The following is a 15,285-nucleotide window of genomic DNA, read 5'->3' on the forward strand; positions in this document are numbered from 1 at the left end:
GAGCCAGGGATTGCCTCCCTCCGGGTAGAAGCAGAGGAGCCTGGGGAGCTGCCCGAGGAGACAGCTGGAGCTTGGGGCATGGAGGCTTCTTGTGAGGCACAGCTGAGGGCCAGGGCTGCCTTCTGGTTGGGCCGCCCTCTTTTGTCCTCTTTATTACAGATACCCTTGGCTGCAGAAACCCGTTTGGGCCGAAATTTCAAGGAGAATGGAAAGCAGACACTGAGAGCCAGTGCTTTGTCCTTCAAAGTTTCCCCTACTTCGTTTGTTCCCATTTGATAAGGGAGGGGCGGTTTTTTTAAATATATATATATAATGAATCTACTAGAAATAAAAATAGCTCTTCTCAAAGGAAGTAACTCTCTCCCATCAGTTTGGGACCTACTAAACTAAATATAACCAGATCGCTTGCATGTCTGAAACCCTCAACTGAGCCCTATGCCCCACTCTTCCGTGGTCAGGGGGAGGACATGGACTTCTTCAGATGTTTAGGGGCCTTGGAGAATTGAATCTGTGAATCAGATGAGAACCAACCATAAGGTCAAGTTCAAGGCATTACCTGTTCCTGTGCTATAGGGAAGAATAAAGGAGCTGGTAGACAGGAGGGTGCTTCACCAAGCCAAGAGGACAATAAGTTAACCACTGCCTCCACCTAGTATTAAAGAGAGGGTCTTCTCATATCTCATCGTAGCCTCTGTGCCATCTCTGGACAGTGCCTGGAAATGTGATAGATCGGCCATGATCTGCTAGTAGACTGTTTCCTGAGAACAAATACTGGGAGATGTCTTGGACTTTCACGAGCAGCCCATTACCCAGAACCACCATGGAGGAAGACACACCTCCAGACACCGCCCATCTGGACGGAGACAGCTCCCAAACAGAAGCCTGGCCTCCATCCCTACAAAAGACTCAGTGGCTGTTTTACCCTGGGCCACCAGTTGCCTTTTGCACCTGTGTGCAATATGGTCACTGGGGTTGAAACAGTCTTCTGCGGCGCTTTCTAGAAATAGGTGTGACATTTAGGGACCAAGGTAGCTAGGGGCTCCAACAAGAAAAGGCAAAAGAAAAAAAAAATGGGGCCCTAAGTGATCCACAGATAAATGACTGTAGATCTTTCCAAGCGAGTTTTGGTTTGTCCAGTGAGCCTGATCCCTCCGAGGCTGGCTGCCATCCAGAAGCTAGGTCCCAAGAAGAGAAGGAGGGCGTACTGGAGAATGAGAAAAAGGACATGGTAGAGCCTTGGAATGTAGTGTTCAGAAGAGTGAGGTAAGAGATCTAGTTCAGATCCCTGGAGGAGGTCTAAACTGGCCGGTGGCAGGGGTGGGATGGAATGGGTGGGTCAGGACCCTAACAGTCCTCTTTGTCTGTGCTTGAGTACTGGGTGCCATCCAGTGTCACCTCCATTGTTGCTCAGCCTAGGAGGGGTATCAGAAAAGGCAGGATGCTGCAGAAGGGGGGACTCTGCTGGAAAGAGGAGGATGGGGAGACAGGTGAGCAGGAGCTGCCAGGAGACAGGATCAGCTAAGGAGGGAATGCGGTGAGCTGGCAACCCGGGGTTGGCCCTCACACTATTGACTACAAGCAGACCAGTCAAGGGGCTGCAAGGGCAGGTATTGGGGACCTCGGGTTCTCAGATTTGGGGGTTAACGGGCCAGTCCCAGCACCCAAGCTGGCACCTAGGAGAAAAGAGGGCAACCCAGCAGCAGTGCCACTTGGGGTTGGGAACCCCAGAGTCTGGAGTTGCTCCCTGCTCACTGCTCTGTTCCCTCTTGGAGTGAGCAGGTGTTAAGCTGCCTATCAAGTGACAGTCCTTTCAGCTCTGGCCCCTCGAATGACTGGGCTGGAAACGCCCCCAGCATGACAACCCCCCAGTGAAAAAGGCTCATGGTGCCCTGGTGTGCACTGACCACACCACGGCTACCCAGCCTGGGCTCTGCCAGCAGGCACCCTTCGGCTACAAAAACAAGTGGAGGCAGCAGTGCTGGGCAGAGGCACCTGGACACAATTTATTCCAGTATCTTGCCTGGGAAGGTGGGTGGAGCGCAGGACACAGGAATCATCCCCACCAGGGCGCACTCAGCCCCAGCAAGGAGAATCCAGGAGGTACTGCCGAACCTCTCAAACCCCCCCTCCTCCTATTTCGGGCCAAATCAAACGGAGCCTTGCAAAGGCTTGGTCTGCTTTGCTGAGCAAATCGCCTCGTTAGCTGTTTCCGCTTGACAAGGCTGGCGCGGGCGCGAGCCTTCTCCTCTCCGGGTGGCCATCTCCAAATGCTGCTTGGGGAGCGAAAGGGCCCGGCCCTGCGAGGGCTGCCTAGACCTTGAAGTTTGGAAAAACAACAAGAAGAGATTGAAAAGGCTCCCTCCCTTCTCCGCAGACACACACGCACCGTCAGGCCGCCGCCACTTCCTGCCTTTGTTTTTCTTCCTCCAAAACATTTTTGGCCTTTTGCATTAGCTGCCGTGGGGTTTTGGGTTGAGGATAAAAGGAAATACATGCTGAAGACTGTTTTCTGGAGATGGCCTCGCGCTGTGGAGCTCCTGAGAAAGAACAGTTCACGGACAACCAGCCGCCAGGGCCAATGTCATAGCCTTGCCCACCCGATCTCCTCAAGAAATGCAACTCGGACTTGGCTTTCCAGGGTGGGCTTAGCACCCGTCAGGTCTTCCCCTGAGCCGGGTGGGCTCCCTCCGGCTGTTGGGTCTCCTGCAAAGTGGAAGAGTCGGTTAGGCTCAGAGCAAAGTCAAAAGTGAGGAGCTGCACCTCTACGTCCCCGGCTTCCCCAGATTTGGTCTGATTCTCAGATCTGCGACACCACCCCCCCAACTACCCACCCACTACCCCATGCAAACATTCACTCTGCCAGGATGTTCCAGGCAAGAGGGGCAGGAGCGGGCAAAGCTGGGAACAGTGCAAAGACTTGGGGATCCGAGCCCCCACTCCTGTCTTTGCTGGGGAAGTAAAAGCATTCGACACTCCGGGCATTTCTCTTCTCCTGGCATCAAAAAAGCCTTTCTCTTCTTCCATCCTCACTGCAGCACCCCCACATGCCTTCTACCAGGCTGCGTGTCCCCCTGGCACCCCGCTTTGGTACAGCCTTCTGAACTGCCCGGCGGACCGCATTGAGAGAGCCTTCCTCCACCCTAGCCTTTTGTCGGAAATTTGCCTTTGTCTCCTGCAGACACCCATGGGATCCAGATCTGCTGGCACCCTCTCCACTTAGCTCTCAAGGACCTGGGAGGCATTGATCATGCAGAACAGCATATATCCCCATACTGACCTTTCTGCCAGGAACCCCTCTTCCTGGGACCAAGGGGGAAAACGATCTAATTAGGAGAGTGGCTGCGTGCCGCCGGGGGAGGCGGCCTGGCGTCCCCCGCTGGCGGGCCACCGCAGCCGGTCTGCTCAGCCACAAGCTGAAGTTGACTGCCAAAACTGCTATAAAACCCCAGGTCTGTCTAGAACTGTTTTCGGTTCTCCTAGACGCCCCCGGGTTCAATTATAGTCTTAAAAGCCCTAATACAAGTGCAAGAATTTGTTTGCCTTCACCCAGGGGCGGGGCAAGCCCCGAAATGGTGGCGCCTTTGTTATGGCAAAGTCACTGAAACCCCTCAAGCATTCCTTTTGTTCGAGGGTCGGGGTGGCGGGGACTGGGTGGGCTGCTGGGAGATAGTTTGGGAAAGCCAAAATCAAGCCAGGGAACAGCTCAGATAGTACTGTACACAAACCTCTCCTTCTCCCTTGTATATTCTGTCTCCAAGAAAGAGATGCTGTGGAGAAATAAATATTTTGCCTTGTTGGTCACTGCTGGAAATCGAAGTTTTTTCGCTGCAGGGCAATCCCGTAACTGTGATTCCCAGCTTTAGGAGGTCGCAGGCTGCCCTTCCCCAGCAACCTTCCTTCCCACCAGACCTTCTCACTCACACTGCTGCTGCCCTCTGTAGAAGCCACAGTGGACAAATATGTCCAGCTGAAGATGCACAAATAATTTCAAATTCAACTCTCGGGGATTCAAGGGGATGAAAGTTCTTGCAGCAAATCCTGAATAAAGAGTTCATTAAACCAATGTGCCCGAGTAGTTTGATTTGTGATAAGCAACCCTTGTAAAGGAAGGGGGTAGAAGCCACATAAACATTAATACTAATAAATTAGTTTACTCCACTGCAGAGTAATTACTTGATATTATTGATATTTACAGCGGGTATTCACATGCAACGGTGGGCCATCATTTGGAGAAAATACATAATGAGAATAGTTCTTTTCCAGTGCAATACATGATTAGATTTGTTATTGAGTCAGTTACAGTCAGCTCAGCAATAAATAAATAAATCAATGTTGACACTTAAATACCAAAGATCTTAGAGTTTATACTCTAAATCTCCCCAAGATATATAAATACCTTCGGCTATTTCCTGGATGGGGAAAGGGAAAAGGTTATCCTTTTTCATTTTTCGACTTTCCTTCAGTGACATCCAGCTCCTTCCAAGAAGATAGGTGTGGGAAGGCTTCTGGGCCCCTCCCAGTCCCCAGTCCTGCTTGGTTGCTCTATGCCCTCTTCTTTCACTTCTCCCAAACGACGATCATTCAATCCTGCAGGATGGCAAGCATTTTTCACCATCTTAATGTTTTTTTTCTTTCTTTTTCCCAAGAAAGCTAGACTCCTACTAGCAGTCATGACCCCTGTCTCTGTCTTTGGCTCAAACCTAGCCTTTTCAGGGTGTTCTTGTCACCCACCTTGCCGGGAGTTTGGGAAGCATGGTTCTTTTCTTTAGCATTGTGTTCCTTCTGTGGGATGAGAGGCAGAAAAGGCGCCGAGCCTTCTCAGTTTCTGCTTGCACATCTCTGGCTCTCATGCTTTGCAAGGAAGGAGAGGAGGCGTGTTACCCCTTTCTCAGCCACAGCTCCCTGGCCCTAGCCTCCTTCCTCCTCACTGCCCCCACTCTCCTTCAGCTCTGCAGCTCCGCCGGCAGCCTGGTGGGCCCCCGGAAGGTGCAGCATGCCCAGGAAAAATCTCCTCGGATATCAGCGCCTCTAAGCAGCCCAAGGCTCGCCTCCACTGCACGGTTTCCCGAGTCCTCAGCTCCAGAAGACCAGGCAGGCGGGCGGACCGTGCACAGTGGCGCAGCCCCCAGGCCTCTGGCTCCGCCGAGCGACTCCGAACCCACGGCAGGCAGCGAGGAGGAAGAGGTTTCTTCAAGGGCAAGGGGTGAAGTGAGGAGGTCGGCAGGGAGGATGAAGTGGAGGTGGATCCCGGGTAAGACGAAGGCCCTTCCGGGACCTGCAGATGCCTGACAAACCGCGGGGGGAAGTCGCCCTGGTGGTTGGCGGTTTAGGGACGGAAGGCACTAAAGCGCTTCGGAAGTGACCATGAATGCGAGCGTGTAATCAAGTCACCGTGCAAATCGGGCAAGCCACGAGGCAGGCACATCCACGGCTGCGAACCCTGGCCCCGGAGGGGTCCGGCCGGAGTCCGAGACAGAGGTGGTTCCCAGAGCGAGCTTGTGGGAGGGGGAGAGCGAAGGAGGTGCGCACGCGAGCCTCCAGGAGAATAGATTCCAGGACCGCGCACGGGCCACGCAGCGACGAGCTCCCACCCGGCCACCCCCAGCCTGGGGCATCCCTCACCCGGGGAGTGATGGGTGGCAGGAGTTGAGCTCTCTCACCGCCCTCGGCGCACTTGAGGGCCAGCGCCGTGCAGCTGAGCACAGGCGAGCGGCATGGGGCGCACCTCAGCCTCGCCGCGCGCCGGGAGGCCCCCCAGCCAACATGAGTTACACCGGCGATTACGTGCTTTCGGTGAGAACACCGAGTGACGATCTGTTGCTTCCCCTGAGGTGGCTACAAAGAAAGGAAGCCGGGGAGGGAGGGGGGTGGAAAAAGGAAAGGGGAAAAAAAAAAAAAAAAAAAAAAAAAAAGGCCCGGACCAGCTCTCAGCTTGTCAATTTCAACATCGGGTCACATGACCAGCACCTCCCTGCTAAGGATGGGGATAGATTTCCACGTCAGCTTACGTCTCCAAATTTCTACTTCACGGATCCGCTTCAAAGAGGCAGCTGCAGTGGAGAATCATGTTAAGCTCGGCTACTGCGGAGAGCCCAAGGTAGCCCAATGATGGATTTTGATGAGCGTGGTCCCTGCTCCTCTAACATGTATTTGCCAAGTTGTACTTACTACGTCTCGGGTCCAGATTTCTCCAGCCTCCCTTCTTTTCTGCCCCAGACCCCGTCTTCGCGCCCAATGACATACTCCTACTCTTCCAACCTGCCCCAGGTCCAACCCGTGCGCGAAGTGACCTTCAGAGAGTACGCCATTGAGCCCGCCACTAAATGGCACCCCCGCGGCAATCTGGCTCACTGCTACTCCGCGGAGGAGCTGGTGCACAGAGACTGCCTGCAGGCGCCCAGCGCGGCCGGCGTGCCTGGCGACGTGCTGGCCAAGAGCTCCGCCAACGTCTACCACCACCCCACCCCCGCCGTCTCGTCCAATTTCTATAGCACCGTGGGCAGGAACGGCGTCCTGCCGCAGGCTTTCGACCAGTTTTTCGAGACGGCCTACGGCACCCCGGAAAACCTCGCCTCCTCCGACTACCCCGGGGACAAGAACGCCGAGAAGGGACCCCCAGCGGCCGCAGCGACCTCCGCGGCGGCGGCGGCGGCGGCAGCGGCAGCGGCCACGGGCACGGGCACGCCGGCAACTTCAAGTTCGGACGGCGGCGGCGGCGGCGGCGGCGGCTGCCGGGAGGCGGCGGCGGCGGCGGCGGAGGAGAAGGAGCGGCGGCGGCGCCCCGAGAGCAGCAGCAGCCCCGAGTCGTCTTCCGGCCACACTGAGGACAAGGCCGGCGGCTCCAGTACGTATAAAGGCAGCGCCCCGCGCTTTATGAAAGGGGAGTTGGAAATCTAGCGCAGCACCGCTGTTAAATTTTTATATGCTGTTTTATAAGCATATAAGGTTTATGAAGGGCCTTTAGGTTTCCCCCAACAAAACTTTGTTATAAAAGGCGGGATCACGTGGCGAGTGCTGAAATTGGCCGTGAAATACCCACCGGCCAAGGCATGCCTGGAAAAAAAAAAATCCAAAAAAAAAAAAAAACCTCACACACACACACACACACAACTCCCTTTTTCCCTTTTTTCCCTTCTGGGTCCCAAGCCCAGCAGCTCGACCCCGCTCGGGGCCAGCTCGGGCTGGGGAGCCGGAGGTGGGCGCCTGTAAATTCCCCCTGCAAGGGCTCCGGGAGCCTTTGATAGCGAGGTAATCCGGAGATTTTTATAAAAGCCATGTGTTGCGCCGGGACGCCAGTCCCGGCCGGGATTCAAAGGCATCGCTGTTTAACGATGGCGCTAGGAGCGTGTTTAACAGATAAAATAGCCCGCTTAGCTCGAGCAATATATTAAAAGAAACAAATTAAGCCAAAGTTGGCCTTTTTATCCAAAGGAAGCCATTTTCCTCTGGCGCGGTGGCAATTACGTGCCGCCTTCTGTCCCACTGCATGTTACTCACAGTTGTTATTCAATCTGTCAAAAGCGGGGTTTTTTTTCCTCTCCGTCCTGTGATGTTTTATTGAAAAGGGGAGCAAGTCGAGCCTGCCCGCAGCTTTAGGAAACCCCTCTTCCCTCCACGGTATCTAAAACAGCACCCCTGCCCTGCCGGGGACCAGGATGGTTGTGTGGCCTTGGTGCTCAGGGAAGGCCCATGGTAGGGGGCTTCCGTTGCCACCTCCTCACCTCACGGAAGCCAGGAGGCTGGTCAAGGAGGCAGGAGCTGGTGGCCTGGACTCAGGCTGACAAAGACCCAGCAGCGGCCTAGGATGCTAGAGGAGGGCCGAGTCCCCGTCGCAGCCAGGAAAGACTTGGGCTGGGGTCGACTTTACTGCCTCGGTACCCGGCCGCCCAGGTGCTGGAAGGTGAAATGTCCGCTGGCGGCTGTTTGTTTAGTCTGGCCGGGCTGGAGGCAGCCGGCGACCCCCTCTGGGCCGCTTTGAAAGCGGCTTCTGGGGCACCAACCCGCCTGTTGCTGTAAGAAGCCTTCCTTTCTGCTCTGGGGGCAGCGTGAGCAGCTTCCCTGGGGGCCTATCTAGGGAGCTGGCTTTTATCTGGGGCTGAGTCTCCGCCTGCAGCCAGTCCCCAGCTGGCAGTAGGAACCTGAAGGCAGGGGACTGAGGAGAACTTGATGGGGCTAGAACAGGGCCTCCAGTCCCAGGGGCCAGCCCTTTCCCTCCACTCAGGGTTATAGGATGGATTGCAGCCCCCACACCTGGCTCACTCCCCACTTCTTTCTCCCTCCACAGGTGGCCAACGCACCAGGAAAAAGCGCTGCCCCTACACCAAGTACCAGATCCGGGAGCTGGAGCGGGAGTTCTTCTTCAGCGTCTACATCAACAAAGAGAAGCGCCTGCAGCTGTCCCGTATGCTCAACCTCACCGACCGTCAAGTCAAAATCTGGTTTCAGAACAGGAGAATGAAGGAAAAAAAAATTAACAGAGACCGTTTACAGTACTATTCGGCCAACCCGCTCCTCTAAGGCTCCAGCCAGCTGGAATTGGGTGGGGGGCTTCATACATGGGAGATTATATGCAGATTTTGCCCTTGACAAGGTCAAGGCACGTGGTGACTTTTGAAGAAGAGAGATGTGCAAAATAGGGGAGGCTGCATGGAGACAGCCTCTAAGAAGGCGGCCCCGGGACTCTCTTGGGCATCTGTGGTTAAGATTCCTAAAAGAAATTGGATTTGGAGAGTTGTTCATCAACTAGAATGAATGGTTTGGGACCCCTGGCGGTTCATTCTTGGAGACTGTGGAGCTTTGGACTGGGTGTGGTCTCCATCAGGACTGGGCCTCCTGCCAAGCGCCCTGGAGATCGACCTGGGCCCAGGACCCTCCACATGGAGCCTGCCCACCCCCAGGACTCCTGCGTCAAGAAGCTATTCAATCTTGAAACCCCGTTCAGCTTGGGGACAGGAGCAGGAGGAAGGGGGGAGGATTCCTAGATGTCTGGAGTGGGGCTGCTTTCCAAAGCCAGTGTGAAAGATGGCTGGACTGAGAGGTGGCTATGAGGTGGGAGAGGTCTGCTGATCCTGGAGGGGGGAAAAAAATCGATTCCAGGTGGTATTAGCAGTTCTCCACCCCTTGTAGCCACTCACCGCACTGTCTGAGGCCTGAGCTTCTAGAAGTTGCCTCCTGCAGCCCACCTAGTTTTTCCTACCACTGAGGGTCTTCTTCCTGGATTGCCACTCAGGCCTAAAGCCTGGCCGCAGAGCAGACCTTTCCCGAGGTGGAAGACATCAAAAAGCTAAGAGGTTGCACCCAGGCCGCTGGCCCCAAGATCTCTGCAGGAAATGCCTGTGGAGTGCGGCAGCCTGGGAAAGCCTCTGCGACACTTAACTGAAGCTTGGATTTGCTCAGCGGAACAGTGGGCATGGCCAGCGGTCCCCAGCTACGAGGGGTTTGAGTCCCCCAAACACCCAGTCTGGCACCGCACTCTGCCCTTCGCGCCCCAGAACTGAGCTTGGAAGCTTCCAGCAACCTTCCAAGAGCTCAAGAGCGTTTGGAATTATTTTAAAAAATAAATATTATATTATATTATATATATTTCCCTGCAGGAACCAAAGCGAATTTTAAAAGATGCAACGTAGAGAGGGAAAAAGATGATGAAGAGAATATTTAAAGGCTCTGTTTACAGTGTTCCACGGTTAAACTCACTCACTGCTAAAAAAAAAAAAAAATATTTGAATGTACGCTTCATACAGGGATGGTGTTCAAAAGACTTGTAAATAAAAGAACCATAACCTATTTTGTTTGAATACTTTTTAAATTTTGCCATTAGTTGATTTCCTTGGGGTATTGGAGGGGTGGGAAGGGTGTTAGGAATGATCTTTTTAATTTCTTGCAATGTTTGGAAAGCATTAGGAGGATGCTCTGAAGTAGTTTGGCCCTCCAGGGTCTGGGGACCTCAGCCGAGAAAGCCAGGCACCCTCCCATTCAATCTCCTCTGCCTCCCTGTTTTAAGAAGTGTCTGGTGGCTCTGTTTGTAACAGGACTGTTGGCCTGTCCTCCGTTCTCACCCACCACGTACGTCGCAGCATGTATCAGACAACAGGGCACAAGGAAAATAAAGACTGGAAACTTGAGTACTGGGTTCTGGTGTGACATTCCTCTTCCTGTTTGCCTTTTACTGCCAAATGTCGGCCCCCCCACCCCCTCCCACCCCGCAAAAGGGGCAACTTACCAGGCCTCTGAGGAGGTGGGGAGATAACTTAGGGTTTTAACTCCACTAGAAGCCAAGTTTGGGAAGACAAGATGACTGGCCAGGTCCTTTGGGGAAGTGGGGGTCCCATGAAGGGGGTATCTCAGGACCTGGAATTGCGGGTTTCATTTTTCAGGCTGGACAGAGGCCTGGGAGAAAGCCCTGGCTTGGGGTGGTCAATGAGCTTGATCCCAGGCTGGGCTTACTCACCTCAGGTTTAGGAGGTCTAAAGTGGAACCATTCTAGGGTGCCCTGGGGATCCCCGTAGGAAGACAGAGACCAGTCTGGGTACAAAGAGCAGACTCTCAGGAGCTTCTATGGACACTTTGTCCCAAGCTCCCAGCTGAGGCTGCCTTTTCCCTTTAGGGAAAGAAAGATGCCGGTTTACTCTTTGTTTCCTGCCTTTGAACTTCTGCCTTAAATTTGGACATCACCCATAACCTTGAGGGGCAGGGCGGAAAGGCCAGAGCCTTTTGTTGCTCACCCCCCACCTCCACTCCCACCCTCTCCCTAGCCACCCAGGCAGGGCCAGAGCTGCAGAGAAGATCGAATTTGGAGAGAGGCCCCAGACCCCAGACCTGCTTTGTTTATTTGTTTGTGTGTTTGTCTAACTGGCGCGACTGGGGAAATTGAGCTCAAAGGGGAATGGGACAGACCCCCTAGATGAATGTCTAGGTTGATGAACAGACACACCGAGGTGAACAACGACTCTCCTGGGGGGCAGGGAGGGGTGGGCAGGGAAACCCAGGATTTAAGCAAAAGACTTCCTTTGGGACGGTTAAAGATTAACAGAAGTCTTGCAAGTTGCTAGAGAGAGTCTAGCCAGGGGACTGTTCGCCGGCGGGCGGCGAGCGGGCGCGGGTTTGATTTCTGAGCCCTATAAAAGCCCATCCTCCGATGGCTGTGACAATGTGGTCGTAAACCCGTCCGGGGCCGGCCAATTTGCATATTTGGAATGCGCCGCTATAAACCCGGCTGGGGTTTTGCAGCAATTTCTTAGATGTAAAAATGAGATCTCTTTAGCAGCGGGCTGGGCACATTCTTTCCCTCCGTCTATGCCTAGAGCCTGCTTCCCTCTCCCGGCTCAGGGCCGAAGTTCGGGCCGGGCCTAGTCGCTCAGCCGCCACGAGATGGCGCACGTCCGATCAATGTCAAAGCCGCCAGGGAGCCGGGAACCCCTGCGCGATTCTTGGCCTTTGTTCGTTTCTGATACTAAGAGCAGCACGTTACATTATTTCACTTGTCCCGTTTCCCTTAGTATCAAAATAAGGGGGGGGGGAGGCTCACCTTCAAGAAGTAATTGGTGTTGTACTTTAAAGCAACGTGCCTTCTGTAGGCCTCACAGGCACCGCGCCGCCGAGAAGCCCGCTGTCCCTTGGCAGTGATTTCGGAAATGTGTCAAGGTAAGAGGCCACAAGTTTAGCAATTTCAGTCTGGCTGAGTCGGGAGTGGGGAGGTGGCCGATGTCAGAGCAGGACTGGGCAAAGTGGCTGGGCTTGTGTGCTCCGGGTGACGCTACAGGCACTCAGCCGACCCCCCTTCCTGCCGTAGCTCCCTAAGGTTGGAAAACAGGGGGAGGCCTAAGTGGAAAAGTTGAGGATTTTAGACCCATGCGCCAGCAATTCACCCAGAGCGATCTTTCAGTTTTGTAGAAATATTCAGAATGGGATGAGTCAGGCATGGGGGGCATTCAAGCGAAAGGGTTCTGGATGTGTTGGGATGGGGGTTGTGGTGGCAACAAAAAGAGAGAGAGAGAGAGAAGGGGAGACAGTGAGAGCGATGGCGGGACTGGGGAAAACAAAGTTTCTACTCTAAACAATGAGGTGGTCAGCAACCGTGGTCGCGGAGGCGGGCATATTCCCTGGGGCAGACATCCGGGAGGTCTCTAGTTTTCTACTAGGTGCGGTCTCTAGGTCTGCCCAGCAGCCTGGGAAAAACCTTTGTTCTGAAAAAGGCCAATTCAAGAAAGTCTCATATGATTTCTGAGGCTTCCAGGGAAAATCCACTTGCTTATTTGGAATTTATGGCTATAAACCTGGCTGGGGTTTTACAGCGATTTCTTAGATGTAAATATGAGATATTTTGCAAATATGCAAAAAATTGTATTGGTGTATACCTATACATTTTCAAAAGCTAGCACTGAGGATAAACTCTGATCATAATTTCTCCATCAGGGTTGTCACAAAACAAGTTTTAAATACTCATTTGACTTAACATTTCAGAGGCTAGATCCAAATTTCCTCTTTTCTTATATTTAACTTTTTATTCCAATGTTTTCATTAGCTTCTTGAAATTGCTGTTTTCATAAATGTATAGTGCGTGGGTGACTGGGGGGAGGGAATCGCAGAGAAAATAGGTGCTGCTTGAGTGTGTGTGTGTGTAAATCTTGCTATCAAAAGTCGCTAGTCTTTGTTGAGCATGGGCTCCCAAACTCTGCCAAAATAAGAGAACCACAGGAACCCCACCGAGTGCGCACCCGCACCGTGCTTTCTGCAGCCTGAGCCTTCCCTAAAATCCCAGAACCTCTTCTAGTTTCAAGGCCAGAGGCAGTTTATTATAGAGAAAATTAAGGATATTGTAATTTAGGGAGTGTGTGAAAAGGCCCCAACACTCCCCCATCAGGAGAAAAGGGCCAGTTTAGTGGTTGGATTTAGAGAAAAATTTAGAGCGGGTTGTTAGGGATAGATTGCACCTGATTAATTCAAAACAGACACATCAGATTTCCTTGGAAATATGGACATTCTTAAAGATGAATAAGAAAAGAATGTCATGGCTTTCAAAAAAATGTCTCGCCATACAGTAAATGTGAGAATCAGAGAAGTCCAGAATTCTTGTTAAAGGGGATATGTGAAAATAGCGTTTGTTTTTCTTCTGTGGGGCCACAGCCCAACTCTACACCCGGTGGGAAAATTCTGAGCCTGGAAAGTCCTGAGAACGACTTCCAAATACAAACCATTTACTGGCTATCCCCATCTCAGTACCTAGTATTTTTAAAAAGAGGTGGGGGTTTGGGGTAGTAACAGTTTGTTATTCTGGGTCGTTTGCAAGGGCCTACTCCGAAGGAGGAATCCACTATCGGGGAAATGCAACGGTGAGCCTCGTCAAAGGGCTCATTCCACTGGCCTGGTGTTTACTTCGGCTCATAGCCACAGGGAGGGGGAACCGTTATTAACCCAGGTAGAAATCGACATACTTACTCCTAAATAAAACGTGGGGGCTGCACATAATGGCTATACAGGCCTGGCTGAAGGAAGAAGGCACCGAGAGAGTTTTAGGTCAAAAGCATCCTGAGGAGGACAGAGAAATTCAGCAGCTGGGAGGCAGGGCGAAAGGGAGAGAGGGAAAGAAGGCAAATGGGCTGAAGGGAAGACAGTATCCAGGAGCAGATCCATGCTGCAACTGAATCGCTTTTCTTAATCTCTGGGGATGGGGAACCTCAGGAAAGCCCTGGCGATCGATAAACCGAATATTCTATTGAGGAAGTTAACACCTCGGTGTTACAGTCTGAGGAGTACGGAGCCTTGGGGAGCGGTCGGGGATGCTGGGAGCTCCAAGACTCGTTGAAAAGGCAGCGGAATCTAACTCGAGCTTCGGCTGCGCGGATATCTTCTCCACCCAACCAGCCGGCCAGTCTGCATCCCAGGCAGGACCGCAGGCGGAGGGTTCGCCAGCCCTGGTGGGGGTGGGGCGGCGGTCCTGGGCCAGAGACGAATTCTCACACGGGCCTACACACTCCTCATCATCTTCCTCTTTTTTTTTTTTTTAAATCAAGAAACAACACAAACTCAACATCCCATTTGGTTTATTACAAGGGGAAAAAAGAGGTTGGAGAAAAACATTCAGCTTTCCCAAAGGTCAGTGAAGACCCAAGTGCCAATGCCATGGTCTGAGAGGCAGCAGCGGACTTCCACCTCCTCTAAGTCCTCAGCCAACGGGGCCTTCTTAAAGCAGATGCAGTACCAAACTGGCTTTTGTCACCTTGGTTGGCACCTGCATGCTTTTGGATCCCATCCTGCCTAGAAGCCCATTTGGTCCCCCTACAGGGCCTTGACCCAGCTGAGCCTGAGCTGCCTACAGCCCGGCACCCGGCTTGTCTTACCAGTCAAACTGACAGGGTTGCTGAATTCCTGAGAGTCCTGGAACATTCTGGAGGGCCCAAGGAGAAGGCTGTGAGGGGTCTGTGAACTCCTTGAAAATGACGGGTCAAATTGGGGGAATGCCCAGATGTGCATTTTTCACAGGGTAAGAATCAGAGCTTGGCCTTAGCTTTTCCAAGTGGGGAAAAGTTAACTTTCAATAAGAAAGATAGGTTTAGATCACTGACTTTCATTTTATTTTCTTAGCCTCTGCCATCTCAAGCATTCTCTCCTATGGCCACTGTCCCTTCCTCTCCCAACCTACAGCCTTGGGAAGCCGTTTCTGTTTTTAGTGTGGAGAGAAACCAAATCCTGTCTCAAAGAGTCTGCCGGGACTCATTCTTCTCAAGGACCCCCCTCCCATGTTTGGGACTTACTTCACCCTCTGCAGAGCTTTCATGATTGACATGGACAAGTGCTTTGGGGCAAAGCCCCCCTTCTCAGGCAGCCCTCGGTTCTCTGGCATTTCCCAGTAGCACTGCTGAGTGCAACAGTCCCAATGCGTTTCACCCTCCGGGAGAGCTGGACAAGGACCAAGTCTATCCAGACAGGGGTCCGAGGTTTCCCTGCTCTGAAGCTTTTGCCTATTCAAGTTTCTTGGCCTCTGGGCCTAGCCAGGTTAGAATTTGCCTTGGCGTTGTTCACTAGAAGGAGGTGGGGATTGAAAAGTTCCCCACTTCTAGTGGGGATTCACTAGAAGGAGGTTCCGCATCTCTCCATCTCTCTGTACAGACTTGATTCGGCTGCCGCTGCTTCTGCAGCCTCAAGATCTTGTAGGATTGGAGAGAACTGGTTCTCAGAGTCTCTGCCCTTCTCTCCCCCCCTTTTTTCCCTCTCCCTCAGCCCTTCTCTCCTTCTGTCTCTCTCCATCTCCCTCCTCTCTACCTCCATGCCCCGTCCCGTCCCGTGGAG

The 15,285-nt window shown here is 53.0% G+C and overlaps 1 protein-coding gene and 1 long non-coding RNA gene across 2 annotated transcripts; one reads left to right on the plus strand and one right to left on the minus strand.

Annotated features, from left to right (window-relative positions):
* Positions 1–1,984: 1,984 nt before the first annotated feature.
* LOC116569471 lies at positions 1,985–5,908 on the minus strand. The gene is made up of 3 exons (XR_004277048.1): positions 4,732–5,908; positions 4,397–4,587; positions 1,985–2,703 (listed from the first exon to the last, which is right to left on the minus strand). It is a non-coding gene; the product is annotated as an uncharacterized LOC116569471 (long non-coding RNA).
* Positions 5,909–6,086: 178 nt separating this feature from the next.
* Positions 6,087–10,109, plus strand: HOXA11 (homeobox A11). Its single transcript, XM_032305775.1, has 2 exons — positions 6,087–6,844; positions 8,285–10,109. The coding sequence occupies exons 1-2, from the start codon at positions 6,106–6,108 to the stop codon at positions 8,515–8,517; spliced, it is 972 nt and encodes a 323-aa protein (XP_032161666.1). The 5' UTR covers positions 6,087–6,105; the 3' UTR covers positions 8,518–10,109.
* The last annotated feature ends 5,176 nt before the right edge of the window (positions 10,110–15,285 follow it).

The sequence above is a fragment of the Mustela erminea genome, chromosome 11, assembly GCF_009829155.1.
Source record: "Mustela erminea isolate mMusErm1 chromosome 11, mMusErm1.Pri, whole genome shotgun sequence".
Taxonomy (NCBI): domain Eukaryota; kingdom Metazoa; phylum Chordata; class Mammalia; order Carnivora; family Mustelidae; genus Mustela; species Mustela erminea.